Below are 24,721 nucleotides of genomic sequence, written 5' to 3' on the forward strand. Positions count from 1 at the left end.
CCAGTTATTAATCTCCCCTACATCTATTTTTCTGTAATGTCAAATGTACAAACTGTTGGAGAACACGATCTCATTTGACCCTGCAATCTCATCTGCGTCACAGTTCCAACTCCCAACATACAAAACCTTGTCCCCGGTCTTCGCTTATAAGTGTCAACTCTGATTACACCAGCTGCCTTGAATATTTCTCTCAGTAGAAGCATGATTCAAATTGTAATGCAAAATAAAAAAAACCAAAGGAACATAATGGTAGAAAAAATGAAGCTCTTTAACTCTATAATGTCTTGTAAGAGTGTTTTGACAACAAAATCCAGTCTCTTAACAGACAGTAGAACTTCGGCACATGAGGTCTTTATTCAATTTTCAAAGCAAGTTTACTAGACAAAATACACATCTCTCTTAACTACTAAAATGTCCAAGCCTACAATGAGCAACGAGTACCTTTCTTTCGCCGATTCATAAGCACTTCTCAAATAGGTTGCTTGATAGAGTTTATCAACTAATTGATCCCGAGTCCCAATCATTGTCCCCAAGCACAGGCCCTGGACACGATGACAAGAAAAGGAAAGAAATATATGTTACAAAAACATTATGAAACATGTATAAAATACTACTTTTGTAACATAAAACTCATTGAATTAATGTCATAAAACTCATTTATCTTTTACTTCTGCAACATAAAAACCAATTTAATAGACAGAAAGGAGGCCAAATGGCGAGTCCAGATATGGCCTCGAGGTACGGCTAGCCGCTCATTTTAAGTGGGAGCGAGTCTAGCATGATGTGAAGATGACCATTCGGTCCACATTTATCAATATATAGAAATGCGAGGTATAGTTTAGGTGAAAAGAAACAGGGAACCTAATTACATCATAGCATTAACAATAGCAAAGGAAGAATTACAGCACATCATATTAAAAAGAAAAGGATCTTCTCCAAAATGCAAGAAAATAAAACAAAAGCATAAAATTGGAAACAGCACACCACCAAGATTGCACGACAAATTAGCAGTATTATATCAATAGTTAATATAAAATTTCTAAGACAAAAAAGCAGCCCATGAAATGAAATGAAATGGATCTATTGAGAAAGACATTGAAATCTTAACAATAAACCTTGATCGAGTTGAATCCAAAGTCCCGTAAGTCACTAATGCCTGTTCTAAGCTTATTACAACATAAGGTTCTAAAAAGGTGATAGGTTCCTTCTCTCTGATGGGGGTCAAGGTTTTACAGCCGCCCCAACATTTAACTATGGATTTGGAATTATGTGGGACAGACATGCATTTAAGCAGATAATGATATTCACAAACTTTATCAGTGATATGAAGGCACGTTAAAAACAAAATCCCTCAACTTCAATAGTGATCTCTCCAAGGCAATCAATTGATCAAGTAAAGCAGAAACAAGTACAGTTTCAAATCAAAACAAGAGATGCCAGTCTATTTCAAAGTGAACTTGGACAATTTCTATACTATGAGAATAGTCATATCATTGGCTTCAGCCTGATGCCCTGATCTTCTTAGTTGTTACACAGTAAGTTACTATTTTTTTATTAAAAGCAACTTTTATAGGTGAAATTTATGATAAAATTTTTCTACTTGAAATGTGGCATGATATCTTTACTTAGAGTCCATCAAATTAAAACTAAAACAAGATAACTCTTAAAATTCAGGCAGTTGATAATATTAATAATTGAAGCCAAAAAATGCTAACACACTCGCCTATTAAAGATCCTATAGATGGAAACCATCAAGTATTTTGGATAGCATTTGAGAAACTAAGCTCCGCTACCCTGCTAGTCAATATGCTGTTTACATTATTTGAGAATTGGATGACAGTGGTGTGAGGAATGAACCTTTGATGATTTAGGGTTATAACGATTGAAACAAAAGGAGGAAGGAAGGTAGTTGCCTAGGTAGGGTAAAGCAGAAAAGGGGTCAAATAATATAAACAGCATATTGACTGGCAGGGTAGCTGAGCTTAGTTTCTCAAATGCTATCCAAAACACTTGATGGTTTCCATCTATAGGTATATAAGTCAAAACTGTAAAAATTGATGATGATAATATACTGGCCTGACCTACAAGGAAATTCTTTAGATCCTTCTTTCTCATACTCGATGTAAAGGACCACAAAGTGTTTCATGTGTTGACAGGTTGCAGCTATTTTCTTTCAAGTACAACAAGAAGCTATACTATTTAGAACAGGAAGTACACATGCAGAACAAAAGGAAAATGAATTCTTAAAAACCAATAAGGATTCCAACATACATAAGTACGTTTTGGGCATAAATACTTAGCCTTCAGATGTGATTTCTTGATATTATATAAATCAAAATACAAACTAAATCATCTGGACATCCACCTAACCAAATTTTAATACTAAAAGTAAATTCTCTTGTCATGGAATCTCTTGTAGGGTTAAGCACCCATCCTAGTTCTCGTGATCAATATACTAAAGGTAGGCAACCCTAAATCACAAACGGATTACCAAGTTTCTGAGTATAAAATTTTAATTCATGTTAACCAATGAAAATGAACAATCTATGAAGATTTGATAGAAACATATAAACAGTACATAACAGTATGAAAATAAACAATAAATAGAGAAGAAGCAAACTAGGAAAAATATAAATGGAGATTAAATATACCCGAGGTTGAGAATGCTATTAATTGGGTCGAGGAGCTGAGGTTGCTGTTCCTCCTGTTGTTGCTGTGTCATACCAGCACCAGTTGCCACTGCCACAGCACTCGAAGGGGACCCTTTAGCCTCCACAAATCTCCAAAGGTACCAAGACGCAACCGACCTGTACGGCCTCCATTTCTCGCACAGTTGATCCATCTGCGATGGACGAGGCAAATCTTCCAAATTGTACAGCAACTGCACTCCTTTGCGCACCCCAAGATCGTTAATGGGCAACACGTCCGGTCTATGCAGCGAAAAAATCATAAACATATGCACCGACCAAGAACCAATTCCATTAACCATAGTAAGCATAGTGAAAAGAGACTTATCATCCATATTTACAATTGCAGTATCCGACAATATCCCATTATGATACTTTCTAGCGAGATCATGAAGATAACTGGCTTTGCGCCCCGAAACCCCAATTTGTCGGAGCTGTTGAGGGGTCAAAGAAAGAACTGTCCCGGGGAGGACACCAGCCTCTCCACCACATAAAGCGATGAAACGAGTGTAGATTGAAGTGCCAGCTTTAAAAGCGAGCTGCTGGTAAAGAATGCTTCGAGTCAAGGCAAGGAACGGAGTGTGAAAAGTGTCGAAGGTAGGGGGAGGGTGGAGGTCGATTAAAGATGCGAGAAGTGGATCGGCATCGCGAAGATGGCGAATCGCGTTCTCCACCTCACCTTCGCAGGACAGCGATCTCGGAATGATGCGGGGAGGTGCCACAACAATGGCTTTCGTCTGGGCGATTCTGGTTTTGGCGGATTTGGCTGTCGTTTTTGGAGGTTCATTTGTAGTGGTGGTTAATTGTGAGGAATTAGGGTCGGTGGCGGTGGTAGCTGTGTCGTCCGGAGAGAGTTTACGGATTTTACGGGGGCGAGAAGGAGGAATTTTGGCCGGAGGAGAAACGGTTTGCTGAGGAATAGTGGTCAATTCATTAGTGGTGGTAATGGTCGACGTAGTGGTGGAGTCATGAAGGGGCTGTGGTTGAGTTTGCGTTTGAACCTGGGCTTTGATCGGAGATTGAGATTGGGGTTGCGAGTGGGAGTGGGATTGCGATTGGGATAGGGATTGGGGAGGTGGAGGTGTAGGCGGAGGGGGATTGGATTGAGGCTGTGGTTGCGGTTGCGGTTGCGGTTGTGGTTGGAGTTGGGTTTGCTCGCCCATGTGCGATCAGAGGGAAAAATTGATGGTGAGTTTGACCAGGCCAACAGAAAAGAAAGTCGACGGTGACACTGAAGATGGCGGTGGCTTACGACTTGAGAGGAGAAATTGGCTTGCCAGAAACAAAAAAACAGTGGCTTAACTATGGCTGGGTGTTTGTTTTTGTGCCTGTAAAGCGGAGTGTCGAATGTGGGATAGACTGGCTTTAAGAGACGACAGCCGAGGACTCACTTTCTATATAATAAGCACCATTTAAACATGTTTCTTTATTTTTATTCAAATTTCACTTGATAATGATAATTAAGTTTCACTTTAAATTATATTATAAGATAAATTTATCAACCCAAAAAATAGCTGAGAAAAAAATAAAAAATATGAAGAGGTTGAATTCATTTTTCCTTCAAATGTTAATACTCACTTGGTCCACAAATAACTTTTTTTTCATTCGCACATTTGCAAATTTAACTTGTCATAATTTGTAATAAACTATTAAATCAATTGATTTTTCATTCGCAAATTGTATTTTATTATTAATCATTTCAAATTTTAAATAAAATGTATAATATACAATGTTTTGGTTAAATATAAATAATTTCACTGAACCAATAATTTGGATTTTAAATTTTATTTTATAAATCTAATTAAATCATTAATTTTTTTATAACCACGGTTTTAAATTAATTTATACCATTTAAAAGGTTTATAAATATCTTTATGTTTCAATGTAAACAATGAATAAATTATTATTTAATTCACAAGATCTAATTTCATAATATGATTGGACATATCACGCAACGTGTTATTTATATCTTTCACATATACATGGGAATGGAAGTAAGGTTTTCCCTCTCAAACAAAAAAAGAGAAAGAAAGAGTAAGGTTTTAATACTAATAAAAAAAGGGAAAAGAAAAAGAAAAAGAATAATTATATAAGAGCTTTTAGGCCCAATTTTAACTTTTGCTTCCAATGTGGCTTTTCCATCTTTCTTTGGGCTTCCAATCAAATAAAATTCATATGAGGCCCAATTGTACTTGGTGAACTATTATGATTTTTTTTTTTTTTTTTTTTTAAGAATAATGAGGTTTGGATTTTTATCTTGCTACCGTCTATTACTTTTATGCTGTGTTTGGAAAAGGGAAAAAAGAACAATAAGAGAGTATTGTTAATATTCATTTTTTATTTCATCTTATATTTGGTATGGAAGGAATTTTCACTCTATCTTCACCACTGTCTCTCTATTTTTTGAAGAGATTGTATTTTTGTGGGCTCCGGAAAATTTTAATGGTTACTTTGATTCCTTCCATTTCCTTTTAAAGGTATCCAAACAAGGAAAATTATTTTCCCTACTTATTTTCCACCCAATTTTCCTTCCTCCATAGAAATCATTATTTCCAAACAAGCTGTTAATTAATTCAAATTAATCTAAACTTATATATATGGTCTTGAAAAGTCAGTGATTTGATTTTATTTCAATATATATATAAAATGAAGTAGTTGGATTTATATTTAAAAAAACGAACCGAACCGAACAAATATCTGTCAGCATGGCGTATTATCTTATTCACACTAGCCACGTGCAATTATTAGAGTAATTACAGTAACTTTCACATACAAAGATGTATGACAAGTTAACAACAATCAATTCGATTAGATACGAAAAATTACCGTTATACGTATCTAGTACCTGTCAGTCGTAATAAAATTCTAGGCAATATTGCAATTGAGAATTTTAAAATTTTAATGCTTGTAAAAATTAATACTTTTCAAAAAAAAAAAAAAAAGATTGTCAAAATTAATGAAATTATAAGTTTATATAGATTTGTGAAATTATTTTTTAGTATATATGTTAAAGTTAAAAAATAAAATTATTTAATAATTCAGCATTTTAACTAAAGTGTGATTCATGAAACACATTAAAGAATTTATAAATTTTATTCAGATAGATTTAAAAAAAAAAAATGAAGTATTAAAGTTTTTCATACAAGCTCTATAAATATGTTAGAATAAAAAATTATCACCCAGATGTAATTTTAAATAATTTATTTATCTTATTTTTATTTTTATTAATACTAAAATAAAAATTTAAACCAAGTTCGTAAATAAAAAATCTCTAGTTGGGAAATCCCAAGTAACAACCAACTACCAAACAAAGTGGTTGCAACCCAATTGTTGTGTGTCTCTAATTTAATTTCTCAACGTGCTAAAAACAGCAATGTGTTTATGTTGCTTTTACTATCCAATAAAGTGGTGTACGCGCGCGAGTGAAGTGACGTGCCGGAAACGGATTTTGTTTATTTGCTCTATACCAGTGGTGGCGTCTCAGATTAACAGGTTGGCGTTGCCATTCGAAATATCTTATTTATGGTAATAAAGAAAAAAAGAAAAGAAAAGAAAAAGAATGGCCAGTAAGCTACTGCTATCCTCGTTCACGAGCTCGTCTGTTCTTCTTCTTCCTCACTAGTCTTTCTCACTCTCTACTCTTTAGCTTCTTGTTCTTTGTTTTTTCTTTTGAATATATATTTTCTTCTTTTTCAGACATTTTGTCGTACATATAGAAAGCATTTTTGGTAAACAGTAGAGACCTGGAGAGGGTCTGAAGAAAAAGAAAGGATGAGTTTCAGAGATGATACAGAAGATGCGAGGGGGGATCTACGGAAACCATTTCTACATACAGGGAGTTGGTACCGGATGGGCTCAAGGCAATCCAGCATGATGGGCTCGTCTCAGGTCATTCGTGATAGCTCTGTCTCTGTTGTTGCTTGTGTAATGATCGTTGCTCTGGGTCCTATTCAATTTGGTTTCACTGTAAGTGAACTATCTTGATCTTCTTCATTTTTAATTTTAGACTCTTTTCCGAAGCTTACTAGTTGAAATGAGTATGGAATTCATTTTATTTCTATACGAGGAAGAAATAGCAACTCAAGCTTTATAATATTTCGTTGAGTTTCTGGATTTGTTAGATTCGAATAATTAAAATTTGCAAGTTTTAGATTGAATCTTTTCTCTCTTTTTCGGTGATATTTAATGTTCAGTCTGGTTATTCCTCGCCAACTCAAACTGCGATCACCGACGATCTTGGACTTTCAGTCTCAGAGGTGTGAATTTGTGAATCTCATTTTATTGCTAACTATTTTTAGCTTCTTTTGATTCAGTTTGGTCGCTAATGCTGTTTCTTCTGTCAGTTCTCTCTATTTGGTTCCCTATCGAATGTGGGTGCTATGGTCGGGGCTATAGCTAGCGGTCAGATTGCTGAGTACATTGGACGAAAAGGGGTAGGAATTAGCCACCACCATTTTTTTTTTCCCGTTTCCTCTTTTGGGTTTTGCATTAATAAGTTATGCTTTCTTGTGATAATTGCAGTCTTTAATGATTGCTGCTATTCCTAATATTATTGGGTGGCTTGCTATATCTTTTGCCAAAGTGAGTTCTATTACTAGTTTTTTGCTTATATCAAAAGCTGATAGGAGCATATTAATTTATATCTAAGGGTTAGCCTTTTGTGTAGGATACTTCTTTTCTCTACATGGGAAGGTTATTGGAAGGCTTTGGTGTAGGAATTATTTCATACACGGTAATTTGAGGTTGATTTGGTTGTTCTCATTTAGGAATTCGCTCTTGATAATACTTAAAAATATCAGTATTGTTTATCACATGTAGGTGCCTGTATATATTGCGGAAATAGCACCTCAAAACTTGAGAGGAGCTTTGGGTTCAGTGAATCAGGTTGGTTGTGTTTCCAAGCTAGTCCTTATCATGAACCAATCATATTCTTACAATTGAATAATATCTTGATTTATCACTTATCCAATTTGGTTAAATTCTTCATATTTTGTTATGCAGCTCTCTGTCACAATTGGAATCATGCTGGCTTATCTACTTGGACTTTTTGTTGAATGGAGAATACTTGCTGTTTTAGGTAGTCATTTAAATATCCTCACTGATGATACCCATCACTAGCTAACCTTATCATGCCTCATTTATTTATTTCCACTCTTGTGTCATTGGTCTTTTCTTGAAAGAAAATGGTACTGACAAGCAAGCTTAAGTGACAAGCTATGGAAATTAGAGGTGCTGTTTAATATTGGAGTTTGCTTTTCTAGGCTACACCTTTTGAACTTGGTCTGTTTACGAGTATCCATCAATGGATTTCCCGACATATTGTGCAGTTCGAACTTAATGAGTTCTGAGATGCCTAGTTCTCTCTGATCTTGTAATGCAGATAGTCAACTTGGTGTGTACTTGTGTAAGCTGTCAATTAAGCACTTGGATGAGAAAGAAGTCTGCCTCACGCTTGACATCTTGCTAATATTTCTTTTTTTCCCATCTTTTATGGTGAAGACAGGCTTTCTTCCTCAATACCCAATTGAAATGCACCTTTAGACACACAAAGACTCACACTTGCTTTCACACACACTAACACTCATGAATAGGTATGCTTGTATTGCTAACTAATGGAACCTGAAAAATCAAGTGCAATCAAATTTGGCTTTGGCATTGGAAAGTATGTTATACTCTTAAAACTATTTTAGGTCCATATTATGTTAAGGTAGGAAAAGGAAATTTTACTGACTCGTGGTTTTAATATAAATCAATAAATGGTGGCAATACTATGAGATTTTTATATATTAGAACTTGGCAAAATTGTCTTGCAGGAATATTACCATGTACCATTTTGATACCTGGCCTGTTTTTCATTCCAGAATCTCCTCGGTGGCTGGTAAGCTTTATGAAATGTGCTTCTTTAGATCTGAAACATAGTGTTAAAATCTGCTGATGCCATTCTCTCTCTCTCTCTCTCTCTCTCTCTCTCTCCCTCTCTCAAAAATAACCAAAATTTAGGCAAAAATGGGTATGACAGAAGAATTTGAAACTTCTTTGCAAGTTCTTCGGGGGTTTGATACTGATATTTCACTTGAAGTGCATGAAATTAAGGTAATGGAATGAGGTTCAAATGCTCTTTCTTAACTGTGAAGTGCTACTCTGTTTTTCTCTTCATTGCTCTATTAAGGAGCAAGCTTTGGTGATTTTGTTTGCTACCTTGCATTATTCAGAGGGCTGTAGCTTCAACAAGCAGAAGAACTACAATCCGGTTTGCAGAACTCAAACTTAGAAGATATTGGCTCCCTCTTATGGTAATTATTACCTATAAACATTTCCTCACAAGGTGATGCCGCAGAGTTAAAAAATCACAACCTAATATTTTTTTTTTTTTTTTTTTTTTATCAATATACTGCAGATTGGGATTGGATTACTTGTTTTGCAACAACTTAATGGAATTAATGGTGTTCTATTCTATTCTAGTTCCATTTTTGAATCTGCTGGTAAGCATAGTAAACTTGTCCACCACCTCATATTGAAACATTTTGTCTGGTTCTTGCAACAGAAGCATTGGAATTGATTGCTGTTCTGTTTGTTTTATCTCTGTGACATTTTGAGCCTGTAAAGTTGAAAGTATACCTGTATTTTTTTTTTCCTTATTTTTTTTTGTTCCCTTTGAAATTAACTGATGTCAGATGCAAATTAGAACTCTCTTTTTCCATGTCTTCAGAACCATGCGATTTGTGGTTTGCCAAGAAGCTGTATCATGATTTTATTTCAAATAAACCTACATTAGTGCCATTTTAGCTATAGGTCTGCTAGTATTTATGAATTATATTTATATCCTCGTGTTGGCTTCATGTACAGTTTTACCGAAATCTGAATTTTACTGTCACGTCAAATAAATTACATATCATCAGTTTATTGATTGAGATGAATGGTTCTAACTAGTCGTCTTAATTTTGAACAGGGCTTAAAAATAGTAATATAGCTACATTTGGGATAGGTGCCATTCAGGTACATCTTAAGGAGAAATTGTGAAATGATGATCTTTATTCTTTATTACGTTTGTCATTAGTCTTGAAAAGTTCCATTGGTATTAATTGCAAATTGAAATTAGTCTTGAAAAGTTCCATTGGCTTTAATTGCAATTTGAAAATACATTTCTTTTAGGTGATTGCAACCGGTGTAACTACATGGTTGATTGATAAGGCAGGTCGCAGGCTTCTACTTATTGTGAGTTAAGGAAAAACTACTTTTATTTGTGAATCAATATTTTCCATTTGGAGGAAAACAGTAGGATGATGTTTTCTTTCTTTCATTTGTTGGTTCTGTTGCAGGTGTCCTCTTCTGGCATGGCTCTTAGCCTCCTGCTAGTTTCAGTATCATTCTTTGTACAGGCAAGCACCTAATAATTCTGCTGACAAAACTTTTTGTAGCAAGCATTATAATCAAATGTATGATTTTGCTTTTGTTGGTCTATAATTCTCTTTTTCCTTCATTTTGTTCATCGATCCAGGATTTTGTATCGGATCAATCTACTTTGTATAGCATTTTGGGGATCTTAGCAGTAGTTGGAGTTGTGGTATGCGGTATTTCTAGTGTGTTATCTATCTGATTTTTGCTTGAATCATTGTTGCTAGTTTTTCTTTTTTCTTTTTCATGGCGTGCCTAAACCAATTCTCTCTCGCAGGGGATGGTAGTTGCTTTCTCTTTGGGAATGGGACCTATTCCTTGGGTTATAATGTCTGAGGTATCTCTATTGTATTACCATGGAATATATGCATAGAAATTATAATTTTCCCTGCAAGCAAATTTCTTTATATTTGATATTTCTTCTGCAGAGGACATTTTTTCAATCAAATTCTTGATCATCCCCCTAGTTTGCAGTTGCACCACTAATTTACAAAAATTGTCTCACAATATTTACTCCATTTCTTGGACTAAAGATAGCTTGAAGCATAGGCTTCTTCTTGAATAGATCTTTGCAAACTGTCAGCGTTCTGTTAAATTTCAATTATCATCTGCAATTGAATGCCAATGAAAGTCTGGTGACTTGAACTTTACAAAACATGAGGACTACGCTACTATTGTGATTGATATGACCCTGCTTTGATGGGACTACAGCTGGGTACCAGTCTTTCTATTATGGTGTATAGAACATTTCATATTTAGGTTATTTTTTATGCTGAATACGATGCTGATGATGCTGACATAAACTTGTGGCTCAAATGATCCAAAATTATTTTATCATCTTCCAAATTGAGTGCTGATTCATTTCTCTTGAAAGGATGACCATGATATATGGCTTTTCAATGCAGATTCTTCCAATCAATATTAAGGGCCTTGCCGGAAGCATAGCAACACTAGCTAATTGGTTCATGTCTTTTGTGATTACTATGACTGCAAACTTGCTTTTGAGTTGGAGTACTGGAGGTTTGGCCTTTTCCTACTCTGTGTGCGTGTATTTGGGCATGTGAGCATATGTGTTCTGCTAACTAAAAACTCAGTTCCGCCGAAACAACAGAGCACCCTTTTTGTAACTGTTCTTTTACATTTTTTTTTCTTTTTTCATCTTACCTTGATTTCCTCCACCTTCAACAGGAACGTTTGCCATTTACATGGTTGTGTGTGTTTTCACTATTGTATTTGCGAGTATTTGGGTTCCAGAGACAAAAGGGAGAGGTTTAGAAGAAATTCAAAGTTCCTTCAGATGAGGTTTGTTGTTCTTATTCAAATGAAATTCATTTTTGTAATCGAAAGAAACCAACTATTGATGTTTCCCATTTGTAATGATCCTTGAGTAGCATGAATAAACCTGTGAAAGTTTTCTTAGAATTAAAGAAACATCTTTTCTCTACCAGCATATTGGGTTTTTCTGCTTGCATCATATGGACATTTACGGATAAAAGATAGCTGCATTCATTCAAATGGATTACATGATTGCTTTTGATAGTAGAATATCAGTTTATGCTTGGACTGGGATGGAACAGACTATCTGATACCGAGTGGTGAACCAGGTAATTATGCCATTATATTATAATGATGATATCCAATACAAATGCAGAAAGCTATTATTCTGCAAAGTTTCTGAAATGAGATCATTATTGATCAGACCTTATATAAAATTATTGTGCTAGCTGACAAATTTAGGGTTTATTAATTTTCTTTTCTAAAATTGAGAAACTATATACATTTAGGTAAGGTTGGACAATCCAACAATAAATCAACCTTGATAGCCGCCAACAATTTACTGGTTGGTAGGCACCATAGTAATTTTATTATTATTATTTTTTTAATTATGCTAGACATGATGATACTTGGTAATGACTGGACAGAGATCATATCCTGCCTAGGCCCTTAAAACATTTTTGCAGCCCCAAAAATGTTCTTCAAAAATTTTGAGTAAAACAACAGAAAAATGATTAAACATCTATAAAAAGTTATTTACTTTTTACTTTTTACTTTTTACTTTTTACAGGTAAATCTATTATTTGTTTGGATTGGGCCTTGAAGATTACTAGGTAGAATATTACACAACCGTACACCAAATCAATCCATAATTTTTTTTTAAAAGAAAATATTATTACTATTTTATTTTTTTTCCGTTGAAAGATCAAGAATATTCTCGATTGAATTAGTATGTGAAGTGGACTTATACGTGGACGTTTTCTCTTCAAACAAAAAGGCTACAACATAAGTAATGATCCATAACTATGGACGTTAGATTTGATGATAAATGTTAAACAGAGGCTTAACTGCTTAGGCGTTGAAGCATATTCCGTTTGATTTTTTTTTTTACTACGCACAGATTCAACTACCTATATAAAACGGAAGAAACGTAGTCTTTTGCATCATCCTGAAATGTAATTAATGATTTAATAATAATTATCATAATAAGCAATACCTAGAAGAAGCCCCTTTCGTATGGACATTATTTTTCAACACTAAAAAGTCGTGCTCAGATAAGTCCCACCGTTCATTTTTCTAAAAGAAAAAAAAAAAAAAAGAAAAAAGAAAAAAGAAAAGAAAAGATAACAACCGCCATCTATCTATATAAATATATAATTTTGTAATGTTAGAATATGAAGTGCTGATGTGTGATTTTTTGTTTTATCATTATAATTATTTTTTTATATTTAATAAATATTCAATTTTTTTTTATTAAATAATGGAGTTATAAAATCTAATGAAATTTAATTGAATTATAATGGATTTGCATTTAAGTTTTTTTTATTAAATAATAGAATTATAAAGTAATGGAATTTAATAAAATTATAATTAACAAATATTATCTAAACAATGGAGTTACTAACTAATGGAACGTAATAAAGTTATAATGAACTTCATTATAACACAAAAGGTTTATATAAAGATAATAGATTTATTGAATTATAATTGATACGACCCAAATAAGTTGTAAAAAGAAATTTTATTCTAATTATATTTAATAAAAAAAAGTATTATAAGTGATTAATTACCTATCATTTTATTTTAGAAATACGTATATTCACAATATCACTAATAATTTTATTTCAATTTTAGTTCCACTAATTAATGTCCAACGCAAGTTAACAAAAGAGAGAAATTACTTGAAGAAGAAGAAATAATTCTTATTCTTAAAAGCGTAATTACAGTTTGTTACAGAAATCATATATATAAGAAGAGAACTAAAACTAATTATGTACAGCTGGTAAAACTAATTACAAAACAAACTCTAGCTAATCTTTTCTATTATTTGATTTTTCCTCCAACTCTTTTTTGTCACACGGATTGCCATGCTGGCAATCAGTAGTCAATACGAGTAATAATTAATAATTTATATTAGATTAACATTCAATTTCTATAAATTAAAAAGTAATTAATTAAAAATATAAAACTAAATCCAATCACTACTTATACACGCTTTATATATGTATTTTTTTTCTAACAATCAATGTGGAATAACACTTAAGGCATAAAAATATGCGTATTTTGATAGTCTTATTATTATTATTATTATTATTATCTCTATATTACTATTTTTGCTATTAAGGACGACGTGTCAAGCCATAGGGAATACAATCGAACTTTTCTTTCAATCTGAACTGTTCATTTCCCTCCCTAAATTTGCTTTTGTTAATACCTAATAGTCAATTTGAAATTGAAGTTGAATTGTTTTTAAATACTGCAATTTGGAAAATAATGTAACATTTATCTGTTTTTATTTTTTTATGAATAAAATATTAAATTATTTTTTAATAGGGAAAATTAAAATCTGATTAAAATTACGACTTCATTTAGTATTTTATTTACCTTTTTTAATACAAATTACGATCTTTAATCAACCTATTAAAATAGGAGTAATATTTTCTTTTGTGAAATACCGTCTTGAAAAACGCATGCATTGATTTCAAACAGAATTTCTTGGAATTTGTCAAATTAAGTGAACTTCAAGGCTGCAAATTGCAATAGTCAATTGGCGTTATCAGTTTTTATGGTACCGTGGGTGGGTGGAGTCTTCTTCTAGACGATCTTAGCGTCAGAAATTTCTCTCTCTCTCTCTCTCTCTCTCTCTCTCTCAGTAATATGATTATATATGATTTGTCTACATTCATATATAAGTATATATAACTGCAGAAGCATCAGTATATATGTTATCCTAGAAAAAGATGGGATGGGTCACTCACTAAATGTATTGAATATAAAGAGTCTTATGTAACGTTAGATTCCTTGGCACGCTCAAATTCTGTTGGCTTCAATTGAGCTGAGGAACTCTAAATGCGTAAGCAAGCAAACAAGTGATAGACAAGTTTTAGGATTATGGATTTAAGTAGAAAAACTATGCTTATGTTGTGACTGCTTATTCACACAATAAACACTGGTGTAACTCCATCCCCATTTTTAGGAGCTAGACAAGCTTGGTACGTGTCATTGTTCTTTTTTTTTTTTTTTTTTGGGTTTTCCACAGCCAGTGATACTTAGAAAGATTAGCTATTGTCATGTTAGATTTCCAAGCGTTACTCTAAATGCACTAATAATCTCCTTGTTAATCTCTACTACTACTTATTTGAGGAAGCAAGCAAGTAAAGAGTCATAAAAGAACTTTGTGAGATAGATTCCACTCCCCCCATGTGTAGGCATGATTTGTAAAATCTTGCCAATCATGATCAGTATAATTAGGGATGCGGGCCATTGTGATTTTGTTACATATAAAGCTAAATTAACCTTTAGCCATTCCTATCCGTAAGAAATTTCTTATTCTTAACAAGAAATATACATCTTTTGTGAATTACTACAATGCCAGATGGCTAAATATGGAGTGCAACATCTTGCTTTTTGACAAAAAAATTAATAAATGCATCAAAGAAAAACAAGTTCAATTACGCTAAACAAGAATGAGACACTCTGAACAGCAGTTGAAGAGAAATTTCCATATAGAACTGTAACACACAAGCATTTGAAGCCAGTAATTTTGGATTACAAGAAATACAACAAACAGGAAGTACAGGAAAATCACATCTTCACTTTCATAACATAAGCAAATAAAAAAGACCCATGAAAGTACAAATCAAAGGCTACAAGGGGAAGGTATATAGTAACTGTTAGATTCTTAATCCATGATGAAAAATACCCCGAAGGGAATTGGAAAATGATTTAAAGTGCAAATTTTTATCTTGTATTAGGCAACTAATGTCACAGGATACTTATCTATACAATCTTCCCAAGGACCATTAGCAGACGGCTTCACATTCCTGAGTGCTTCCCATACTGCGCTGTTACACTTGAAGCCACTTCCAAAAGCAATCTGCCACACACGGTTGCCCTTACGCATCCTTCTTTTAGCCTCAACATAGGCCAATTCATACCAAATTGAACTGGATGAAGTGTTACCAAAACGGTGAAGAGTCATTCTGGATGCCTCCACATGTACAGGTAGAAGCTGCAAATTCTTCTCTAGCTCATCAATCACAGCTCTTCCTCCAGCATGTATACAAAAATGATCAAATGCCAATTTGAAATCTGGGATATAAGGCTTCACTTTTTTATTGAACAATTTCTTTACAACCAAAGTTGCAAAGAACAAAAGCTGCTCGCTAATTGGAAGAACCAAAGGACCTAAGGTAGTAATGTTAGCTTTTAAAGCCTCACCAGCAATTGCCATCAAATCTTTTGATAATGAAACACCAGTCTTCCCTGCACCATCTTGTTCTTGATACACGCATCGAAACGCCCTGTCATCCGCACCGCGGTGTGTCCTGACAACATGGACAAGCTTATACTTGGACCTGTTTTTGTCACCAGATTTATTTGAAAGCAAAACTGCAGAGCCACCGACTCGAAACAAGCAATTGGGTATCAGCATAGACTTCTTATTTCCGAAATACCAATTTTGGGTAATATTTTCAGTGCTGACAACAACTGCATAAGTATTTCTATGAACTTGCAACAAATCCTTAGCAAGATCCACAGCAATAACTCCAGCACTACAGCCCATACCTCCTAAATTGAAACTCCTAATGTTGCCCCTCAATTTATACTTATTCACAATCATAGCCGAAAGTGACGGTGTGGGGTTAAACAAACTGCAATTAACAACAAGAATGCCAATATTCTTAGGATTCACATTCGTGTTGGCAAATAAATTATCCAACGCACCAAACATGACCTGCTCGGCCTCCTCCCTGGCCGCGGCCATGGACGGGCGAGGAGGAATATAATGCATAGCTTCTGGAACATAAGTCTCCTCTCCAAGCCCTGAACGCTCCAAAATCTTACGCTGGAACTCAAGCGAAGACTCGTCAAAGTCTCCAGTGAGTCTGGAGTGTTCCATGAATTGGTCAAATGGAGCCTTGAGATGATCGGGAGCACGATAACAAGCATAATCGACCAAATAAACGGGTCTAGGGCGGGTCATAATGTAAACGGTCAAACCAAAAACGAGAAAAGCAGAGCAGATAATGATGCTCACAAGATTGTACTGAAGGTGGAGCCATAAGTGGCGGAGATCGTCGAGATTCATTTGAGAAGCCTCGATTGAGGTTACTACAATTAAAGGAATGAAACATAAGGTTAACAGATTGGAGATTAGATAATGATAGCCTAGTTTCACGTACTTGAGATTCACGCTCTGTAAGAAATCTGGAAGCCTTCGGGTTTGGTGGATCCGAATCTCGCCGCCGGTGTCCATGGCCGTTGCTGTATATTACTATCAATCAGCTAAAAACTGGTTGTTCAGTATTATTCACTATATAAATGTAAAGCCGAAAATCTAATTTCGACAAGTAAAGAGAGAAGAATTGAAATTGAAGGAAGGAGTTGGAAATGGAGGGAGGGAGCAGAGAGAGAGTCAGAGTTTGAGTTTGTGCAGGATATGACTTTTGGATGAGAGCTGCGGTCAGTGAATTTAGGTGTTTTTATTTTTATTTTTATTTTGACGGTTAAATAACTGTTATTGTGATGTGGCCAACTGGCCATGTGGGTGGTATCTCGGGAGGTGGAATGTACGGTTCTACTTCTAGTAATTAGTAAAGTCACTTTTGATCCTTCATGTACATACTCATAGTTTTACCATATATCCTTGCACAAACTATTGGCCCAGTAAATAGCAGGTCTACATTGTTTGGGCCTCTGGCCCAGTACATCTATTTATCAATTAAGCCCAGCGGCTATTATCCCCTCCTTTTTTTTTTTTTTTTTTTTTGAGGAAAATATCCCCTCCCTTTTTATCCGTCACTCTGTCAATAGAAATTTTTCATATTGTTTTATTATTTAAAATATTAACTAATTAAATCATTTTAAAAATTGATAACATTAAACAAAATATATAATGATGATTCATAAATATTGACTTTCATAATGTACAAGATATGGTAAACAGAAGTGATGGCAAAGCCTGGTTCAATGTATTATTATGAAACGACCCAGTTGACGCTGTACGACATTATCGTTTTGAGGCTACATTTTACACTTCAGTCAAACTAATTAATAGCTATGGAGATGAAAGAACAGCACCAGGAAACACTTTTAGTCCAACCGTGGAAATCCAGCTGGTAATGGATTCTAACAGGCTGGGTGCACGAACATAACATCTGAACAAGATGACCCTTTTCTGCCAAGGGTATGGTGTGAATATAAAGATCAATGGCCCACATTGCAAGAAAAAAAAAATTGTCAAAACAATTCTTGGATTTGTAAAACATTCCTATTTGAGTAGTTGTTAAAAGAAATAATTTGTTGAAAATATTTATTATTGACCATTAAGATTTTATATTAACCCCATTTGTCATAAATGAATATCACAATTTTATGTTAATTTTCAGTTTTAGAATTTGATAAGGTTAAAAAAATATTTATTTCAATTTTACGAATGAAACTGAAACAAAAATAAATTAATTTCCATCAAAATCAATGAAATTTCAAATAAAATCCAAAAAGAAAAAGCTAAATTTTAGATCAAAATGTCTATCTTGTTTCTTTTTTTTTTTTTTTCCCTCTTTTTCATTCCATCGTGTCGTATTTTTCTCTCTTTTCTCATTCATCCTTCTCTCCCCTCTATATCTATCGTTCTCATTTCTTACTCCTCTCTCTCTCTCTCTCTCTATTATTATTATTTTTTCATCAAGGGTATTTTAGACAATTATTAAATATTAAATTGAATTTTAAATTTATTATAAATAAAAAACATATAGAATTCAATTAATTTCACATTTTAAACTTATCATAAAAAATATGAAAATTTACTGCAAATAAATTCTGAATAAAATTCATTTACAAATGGTTTCATATTTTTATTTAGAATTTATTTTCAAATGAATTCCACGTTCTTAACTAATGCATACCAAAAGCATTTATTATAAAACAACTAAAAAAAAAATATCTCAAACTGATTTTTCTCAACGACATTTAAAAGTGTTTCTTAGAAAAACAATTTCAATCACAATGCTAAACAAGATTAAATAAAATTTTCTCTACTCATATCATGCCCAGTAACATAAAAATATGCAGTCTACTATATATTCCTATCAAGTAGCTTTAACAAAAGGGCAACTTTGGCAAATAGCATTTTGTTCACAGCTCAACATTTAAGTAACTAGTCATCCCTGATAAACGAAAATCAGTGCCTACTCTATCAGCTGATGGGGAACGATAACCAATAATTTGTTTAACCATTTCAAATCAAGCAATGTTCAGAGGAAGCATAACAGTAAAGGAAAGCAAAGGATGTCAGTCGGGAAATACCAAAAGAATGGAAAAGATAATAGCTGCACTAGGCTAGAGAGCCTCCTTCATAAGTTTTTCAGTAAGAGCTTTGGGAAGTCCCATCACGCTATCGGTTGTCCCCACCTGCAAAAAGATACCCACCATCACTATGTTTCAGTCAAGGACTTTCAATAATTATCAGGCTTTAAAACCTATGAAAAGGATAGTTACAAGGAATTCATTTTGCGTGTGCCACCACCTGCAACCTCAAAATGACAGGCCTACAGCTAGTGCTTTAAGCATATTATGAGGTGTTAGGATCAGGTAAAGGGATTAGAAAACCAACCACTTCTTTAACATAAGGCAATATCAAAGGATGCTCTATTATAAGTCCTCCAGCAACTCTGAGCACAAGTCCCTCTTCGATCTGAAAATCAAGAAAGAAAGACACACTCACTAATAGTTATTCAAACGATATGAAGGCAGCATGTGAAGTGAAAACAAGTTTTACCAGCTTCTCAATGACTTCGTCTGGTATTTCGTGGAAATAGATCTGCAATGCATTATTTTCTAACTGTTATTTCTAGGTCCACTGTAGAGAAATTAATAAGGGTCTCTTTGCATCTCATCAAAATGGAGAACTTTATAAGAGATTAGCAAGCCAAAAAACTTATCACCAAAAAGAAGAAAGATAAATGAAAGATATAATCTGTTATATATATACTTTTGAAGCCTTGTGGACACACAGTTTATGTGTACAACTATGTACCAAAAACTCCATCAAATCAACCAACCAAGGAAACAAGATCTTTCTCTCATGAGAATCTATGAAGTACAATAAAACTAGCAGCAAGCTAGTTTGAAATAAACATTTCTCAAGTTGAAACATTATTATGCATTCTTATCTCACAAAATTACTCTCTTTATCGAAAAATTCTGTGAGCTAGATTAATTAACCCTGGAGGTAGCTAGAGAAAAAGCATAATGAAAGTGGGTATCAATTCACAATGGTGTATTTATTTATTCATTCATTTCTGTGGTCAGGTTAAAGCATCATGGGATACAGTAGTATTCAAGTCATTCAAATATTTCTATTTACTAAGAAATTTTTTGGGGCAAAACATAACAGGCTTTTTCTATTATGAATTATGACAGGAAAAGACCAAAAGGAAGAAAAGCAAATCGTACCTCCACTCTGTCCCATTCTACCTTTCTGAATCCAGTCTTAAGATTTGTAACAAGAACAGAACTCACAGTTGCAGCATGTCCCCCAGAATAACCTGCATCTCAGGATTGGTATATAATCAAAGCAATATAAGAGTAAAATTACAGCGATAAAAGAAAATAAACCAAACCTTTCAAAAATTGTCGTGCTTCTTCCTCACTGGATGGCTTTTCCCTGATTGAACCTTCATAGACCACCACCTTCAGATTGTTGAGTAACAGTAAGAGATAAAAGTAGTTAACAAATCCGCAGAAGGGAAAGTTTTGGAAATTTCAATCTTCCAAGCATGACTGCACTACTTATCACCAGAAGCCATTTATGGTTGAGGATTCAAGTTGCAAAGGACACATTTAATCATAAACCTCCTAGCATGATGAATGGATACTGTCTCATGCTCTTCCGAGGCATCCTTACAAAAATGAGATGATCTATCTGCACCATATGACTAATGGATGATAAAGGCTCAACAGTAATATGGAGGACATAATTCTGTTCCTGAGCTTGGAGTGAACTCAACCATCTTTAAATTTTTGTTAGCTACAAGCATCTATCCTCTAAAATTATGCATAATGAATTTCTCACAAGACTTCATATCCACATAACCAAACAATATTTGTTATCAAACTAACGGTTCATTGGGTGTAAACTAAATGGACACGTTGACTCTTATTCTCAAGTAATATCTAATATGTTCCGGACAATTCTTTATTTTTGGCAGAAACAGCATACTCTAATACAAGCTTGCATATCCTAGAAACTAATCATTCAACCTGCTGACCCAGTTAACTGCAAAAATCATTATTTTTTACCTTCGTAATTAGATCTCTCTCTTGATTATGAGTTGTGTTCTGAGAGGCTAGATTTTCAGAAGATGCGCAAATTAGCAGCCAATTGACATGACAGGGACTTTTCTTACAATCTTGAAAGGTATGAAAAAAAAACTTAAGATATAAAAAAGTTAATTGGAACAAAGCATATAATAGCACTAGGTTTATACTTGATCACAAGTAATCAATAATGCTGGCACAGCATCCTTTATGTAGTCATGCACTGAGAGCCTTTGCAAGATGGCTTCAGCCTGAGAAGAAGGTTTGCACCAGTCAAGGTTACACAACCAAAAGCCAAGAGTATCGAGACAACAATAGCAAAAGCAATAATGACAAAACTATCAAATTACTGCTAGTAACGGCAGAGAAAAAGATTTTACAACAGAAAATCAACAAAAATCATGAAATGCAATAAGCATTTTGCAGCAGTCCAGACAGTAGGAACTCATGATTACCTCTTCAGCACGGACCATAAATTTATGACGCGGACTGTTGATAATTTTGATAGGCAACTATCCTTTTCTTTTCTATTTTTTTCGTCACAGAAAAGGGCCTAAGCCAAGAAATAAGAAACTAAGACTACAACCACGAGCTCAGTTCCACAAATACCTCCAAAATATAAATAGTACATCTCCAAACCATACTTCTGTCATGCTAACAAAGAAGTTTGAATTAATTGGATTTTCAAGGTAAAGTTCCTAAAAAATTTCCCATCAACTCATATGTAACATTTCGATCACATTGATTGGAAGTTTTGCAGGCAGTAACTAGGCAAAATAGTTTTCTCCTAGCAGAAGACTTGTATCCTCAGACCAACAAGGGCTCTAGGTTAGAGTAGATGCACCTGATTGTCCAAACCAGAAGCATCAAAGTAATGAAAAAGGAAACAAGACATACTGTGTCGGCTGCAATCAAAATACTCAATTCACCATCATTCTCTTGATTATTATCAGCTCGTAGCTTAGATAAGATTGCATCAGCCTGAGATACAATTCACACTCAGTTAATGTATGAGACTTGAACAGTTGAACCAAAATCCAAGTCTCAAATTCCACAGTTTATGTTACAAAAACACAAGCGAATTCAAATATCCAAAATAGTGATCAACAGCCAAGAGGCAATACGACATAGGTTAGAATTTAAAATCCCCTTCATGTTAAAAAACAACAATGCTAACCAGATTGTGCATTTGAACCTTTCCATTGCGCTTGAGGATAGAAACTACTAACCACAAATTAAAGAACATTTGCCTTTTTCATTAATTACCCTACAACTGTCTTAAAAACTGTTTTACAGTAAAAATAAAGCAAACAATGAAAGACAGTGGCGATAATACCTTAGCCTCAGCAAGAGCCATTACCAACTCTTCTGGCTTTTCTTTGCGGATGCATTTTTCATCAATATCTGCAGTCTGAAAAAACACACTGGAATTTAACCTTTAAAGATTAGCAAGAATTATTTCTTACTGAAAATAGAAAAGGAAGAAATGAAATTAAAATTTTACAGTGACGGTGAATTCATATCCCATCTCAGCTAATATTTTCCTCCGAGCAATTGAAGATGATCCCAAGATTATCTGCAATAGTCAACAACAAATCCTTTCTTAACTCAAAATAATACTAAAACTTGATGATAATCACCAGTTAAGTACCAAATTAGTCATCTAACATTCAAATTTCGTGTCTACTTCTGATCATTTTGAAGCATTAACTTACTGTTCTTCGCTTTAGTTGCTTGCTTCCAAAATTAAATACGTAAAATCACCAAATGTTAGCTTGAATTTTTTTTTTTTTTTTTTTAAATTACCTTAAAAGGAGGAGAAGTAGCACTTGCTTCCATCCCTGAGTGGAATGTCGAGCTAGCGCGACTACAAACAGAGACAGACAGCGTCCGAGAGTGGATCCTGCGCGGGCGAAAAGGGGCGTGTTTATTGCGTAAATCCCTAATTGGTCCTTTCGCAATTGTTTTTGTGCACTAATGGGCTAATTGGACCCCGTTACCTGGCCCATTAAATGATTGGTAATGCGACAGTTGGATCCTGATTGACCTCAGTTGTCGAATGTAATAGCTAACGATATGATTTTGTGGTGAGGAATTAAGGTTGATGAGCCCTAAAAAAATTAGTACAATATAAATATTAAAAATATATTTAATTACATTGCAGTCAACAAACTTATATTTTCCACATTGAAAAATGGAGAATTAGGGGTGACCAGCAATAATCTCCGCTTCCGTTTGTTTCAAAAATTTTTAAAAGTTTACATTTTCTTTATAAAATAGTGAATTTATTTAATTTTGCCTCTTTAATTTTTTTTGCCCTCCCTAAATATTATTTTTGGTTCAGCCACCGTATGAAAATAAGATTTTCTTTAAAGGCAATAGTGAAACCCTTTTTCCAATTTAATTGTAGTGGTAAAAAAATTAGATAAAGTAGGTAAGAGTGAGTGCAAAATTATAACATCACTTATGATAATTCATGAACAAATGTTTGAATTTCAAAGAGAATTAAGTTTTTAATTGCTTAATTTAAATGGATAATAAAATTTGAAAGGTTAACTTAGTTAATAAAATTGATTTAATTATTTCTGCTTTTTATTGATCATATTATTTTTATTTTAAGATTAAAATGATTTATTAATTATTTTCCGTAATTTATGAATCTCTCAATGTTGATATCAACAGTTTAATTTTTTTATTAAACAGAAAAAATAAATTTAATATAGTGCTAGTGCCAAAAAATATATATATATATATATATGTCTTCATAATTTTCTTAGTTGTAAATATATGTCTTCATAAAAAGTGTTTGACTTTCCTTTTAAACTCTTGGCCCTTACGACTTGTTTGGGAAAAGTTGATAGAGAGGAGAAAGGGAATAAGAAAAGAAGGAATAGAATGTTAGAGACGAGAAAATATATTTGACCTCATTTGCTTGGAAAGTGAGGGGGAAATGTTAGAAGGTCAAAATACAATTTTTATCCTTCATTCTGTTTAATTTAAGTTTTTTTTTTTTTAAAACATATATCATTACATTTTAATTACGAGTCAAATTTACTTGATAATATAATTTATTTTCATCGATTTAATTGTCTGTTCATAAATAAATAAATATATGTATATATTCAATATTCCCCTCGATTTAGAGAGAATTCAAATGCAGGACCATATTCTAATTCCCTATCATTTTCTCTCCCATTTTAATGTCTCCTTCCTAAAAAACATGAAATGAAAAGATTCGTTTACTTTCCCTCTTTTTCTTTCCATTCGTTTTCTCCCCTTTCCAAACACAAATGTTAGATTCCTATGAATATTTTGGATGTGACAAATTGGAGGATATTCACATGATATACTATATAAGCCTAAAAGGTGATGGAGTTAATGATAAATTAAGATGGGAAAATAATTAGCATCTCCTACCTTCTTTGTCAACCGAAATATCGAGAAGAACCAGAATATGGAATACCAAGCACATATGAGCTGTTTGCCACTCTCCTTAATCTTATTTCCATTCCCAATTCCAAAATCACCTGAAATGAAACAGAGTTAGTTCTTGGATTTTCATTCCTTTTTTTCTCGCGTAATGAAGTGATTACAAAGTTGGACTAACAATAATTTTGATGTGAGAACTCCATTGTTCTTTATCTTTTTTTGTCTCGTAAAGAGAATCTTCACATCCAATCACTTCTTTTTATTAAAAGTTGCTCGAATTTTCAAGAATCACCTTAATTTATTTGAATTCGCATAATTTTTTTTTTTTAAAATTAATGTATATATGAACTTACTAGAAAGACATTGGTGCAATTTATATTTATTAAAAAAAA

General features: G+C 33.6%; 4 protein-coding genes across 15 annotated transcripts; 1 reads left to right on the forward strand and 3 right to left on the reverse strand.

Annotated features, from left to right (window-relative positions):
• Nucleotides 1-250: 250 nt before the first annotated feature.
• On the reverse strand, nt 251-4,071 carry LOC105633802 (DNA glycosylase superfamily protein). Its single transcript, XM_012216477.4, has 2 exons — nt 2,652-4,071; nt 251-542 (listed from the first exon to the last, which is right to left on the reverse strand). Exons 1-2 carry the CDS (start codon nt 3,848-3,850, stop codon nt 521-523), a joined length of 1,221 nt encoding a protein of 406 aa, XP_012071867.1. The 5' UTR covers nt 3,851-4,071; the 3' UTR covers nt 251-520.
• A 2,034-nt stretch (nt 4,072-6,105) lies between these two features.
• Nucleotides 6,106-11,529, forward strand: LOC105633801 (sugar transporter ERD6-like 6). 3 transcript variants are annotated; one of them, XM_012216475.4, is made up of 19 exons: nt 6,106-6,253; nt 6,384-6,653; nt 6,881-6,943; nt 7,031-7,120; nt 7,209-7,268; nt 7,354-7,419; nt 7,506-7,571; nt 7,689-7,764; nt 8,501-8,565; nt 8,688-8,780; nt 8,900-8,980; nt 9,085-9,169; nt 9,637-9,683; nt 9,840-9,902; nt 10,007-10,066; nt 10,186-10,251; nt 10,360-10,419; nt 10,988-11,102; nt 11,271-11,529. In XM_012216475.4, exons 2-19 carry the CDS (start codon nt 6,459-6,461, stop codon nt 11,381-11,383), a joined length of 1,464 nt encoding a protein of 487 aa, XP_012071865.1. In that variant the 5' UTR covers nt 6,106-6,253; nt 6,384-6,458; the 3' UTR covers nt 11,384-11,529. The 3 variants fall into 3 exon arrangements, with proteins under 3 accessions (XP_012071865.1, XP_089582222.1, XP_089582223.1); XM_089726096.1 differs by having other exon boundaries at nt 6,165-6,284; XM_089726097.1 differs by lacking the exon at nt 6,106-6,253 and having other exon boundaries at nt 6,293-6,653.
• Nucleotides 11,530-15,060: 3,531 nt separating this feature from the next.
• On the reverse strand, nt 15,061-17,066 carry KCS4 (3-ketoacyl-CoA synthase 4). Its single transcript, XM_012216474.4, has one exon. The coding sequence runs from the start codon at nt 16,834-16,836 to the stop codon at nt 15,328-15,330; it is 1,509 nt and encodes a 502-aa protein (XP_012071864.1). The 5' UTR covers nt 16,837-17,066; the 3' UTR covers nt 15,061-15,327.
• A 393-nt stretch (nt 17,067-17,459) lies between these two features.
• LOC105633799 (Maf-like protein) lies at nt 17,460-22,866 on the reverse strand. Of its 10 annotated transcripts, XM_037641691.2 has the most exons (12): nt 22,707-22,866; nt 22,405-22,476; nt 22,237-22,311; nt 21,798-21,881; nt 21,071-21,151; nt 20,883-21,014; nt 20,204-20,273; nt 20,037-20,128; nt 19,360-19,401; nt 19,195-19,275; nt 18,888-18,992; nt 17,460-17,757 (listed from the first exon to the last, which is right to left on the reverse strand). In XM_037641691.2, exons 1-11 carry the CDS (start codon nt 22,737-22,739, stop codon nt 18,921-18,923), a joined length of 834 nt encoding a protein of 277 aa, XP_037497619.1. In that variant the 5' UTR covers nt 22,740-22,866; the 3' UTR covers nt 17,460-17,757; nt 18,888-18,920. The 10 variants fall into 10 exon arrangements, with proteins under 10 accessions (XP_037497619.1, XP_037497618.1, XP_037497620.1 ...); XM_037641690.2 differs by lacking the exon at nt 17,460-17,757 and having other exon boundaries at nt 18,636-18,992; XM_037641692.2 differs by lacking the exon at nt 17,460-17,757 and having other exon boundaries at nt 18,636-18,992; nt 22,237-22,324.
• Between the last annotated feature and the right edge of the window lie 1,855 nt (nt 22,867-24,721).

The sequence above is a fragment of the Jatropha curcas genome, chromosome 9, assembly GCF_041381405.1.
Source record: "Jatropha curcas cultivar XTBG-Jc1 chromosome 9, XTBG_Jcur_1.0, whole genome shotgun sequence".
NCBI lineage: Eukaryota > Viridiplantae > Streptophyta > Magnoliopsida > Malpighiales > Euphorbiaceae > Jatropha > Jatropha curcas.

Bases quoted from the DNA above. Each gene is read 5' to 3' on its own strand.
- LOC105633802 (XM_012216477.4), bottom strand. From the start codon at position 3,850: ATGGGCGAGCAAACCCAACTCCAACCACAACCGCAACCGCAACCGCAA. The intron at 543-2,651 runs GTATATTTAATC...CATCGTGTCCAG, and splicing joins AATAGCATTCTCAACCTCGG to GGCCTGTGCTTGGGGACAAT.
- LOC105633801 (XM_012216475.4), top strand. From the start codon at position 6,459: ATGAGTTTCAGAGATGATACAGAAGATGCGAGGGGGGATCTACGGAAA. The intron at 8,566-8,687 runs GTAAGCTTTATG...ACCAAAATTTAG, and splicing joins CAGAATCTCCTCGGTGGCTG to GCAAAAATGGGTATGACAGA. The intron at 9,684-9,839 runs GTACATCTTAAG...CATTTCTTTTAG, and splicing joins TTGGGATAGGTGCCATTCAG to GTGATTGCAACCGGTGTAAC.
- KCS4 (XM_012216474.4), bottom strand. From the start codon at position 16,836: ATGGACACCGGCGGCGAGATTCGGATCCACCAAACCCGAAGGCTTCCA.
- LOC105633799 (XM_037641691.2), bottom strand. From the start codon at position 22,739: ATGGAAGCAAGTGCTACTTCTCCTCCTTTTAAG. The intron at 21,882-22,236 runs GTATTATCGCCA...ATTGTATCTCAG, and splicing joins TGGCTCTTGCTGAGGCTAAG to GCTGATGCAATCTTATCTAA. The intron at 20,129-20,203 runs GTTTGGTTTATT...CCTGAGATGCAG, and splicing joins AGCACGACAATTTTTGAAAG to GTTATTCTGGGGGACATGCT.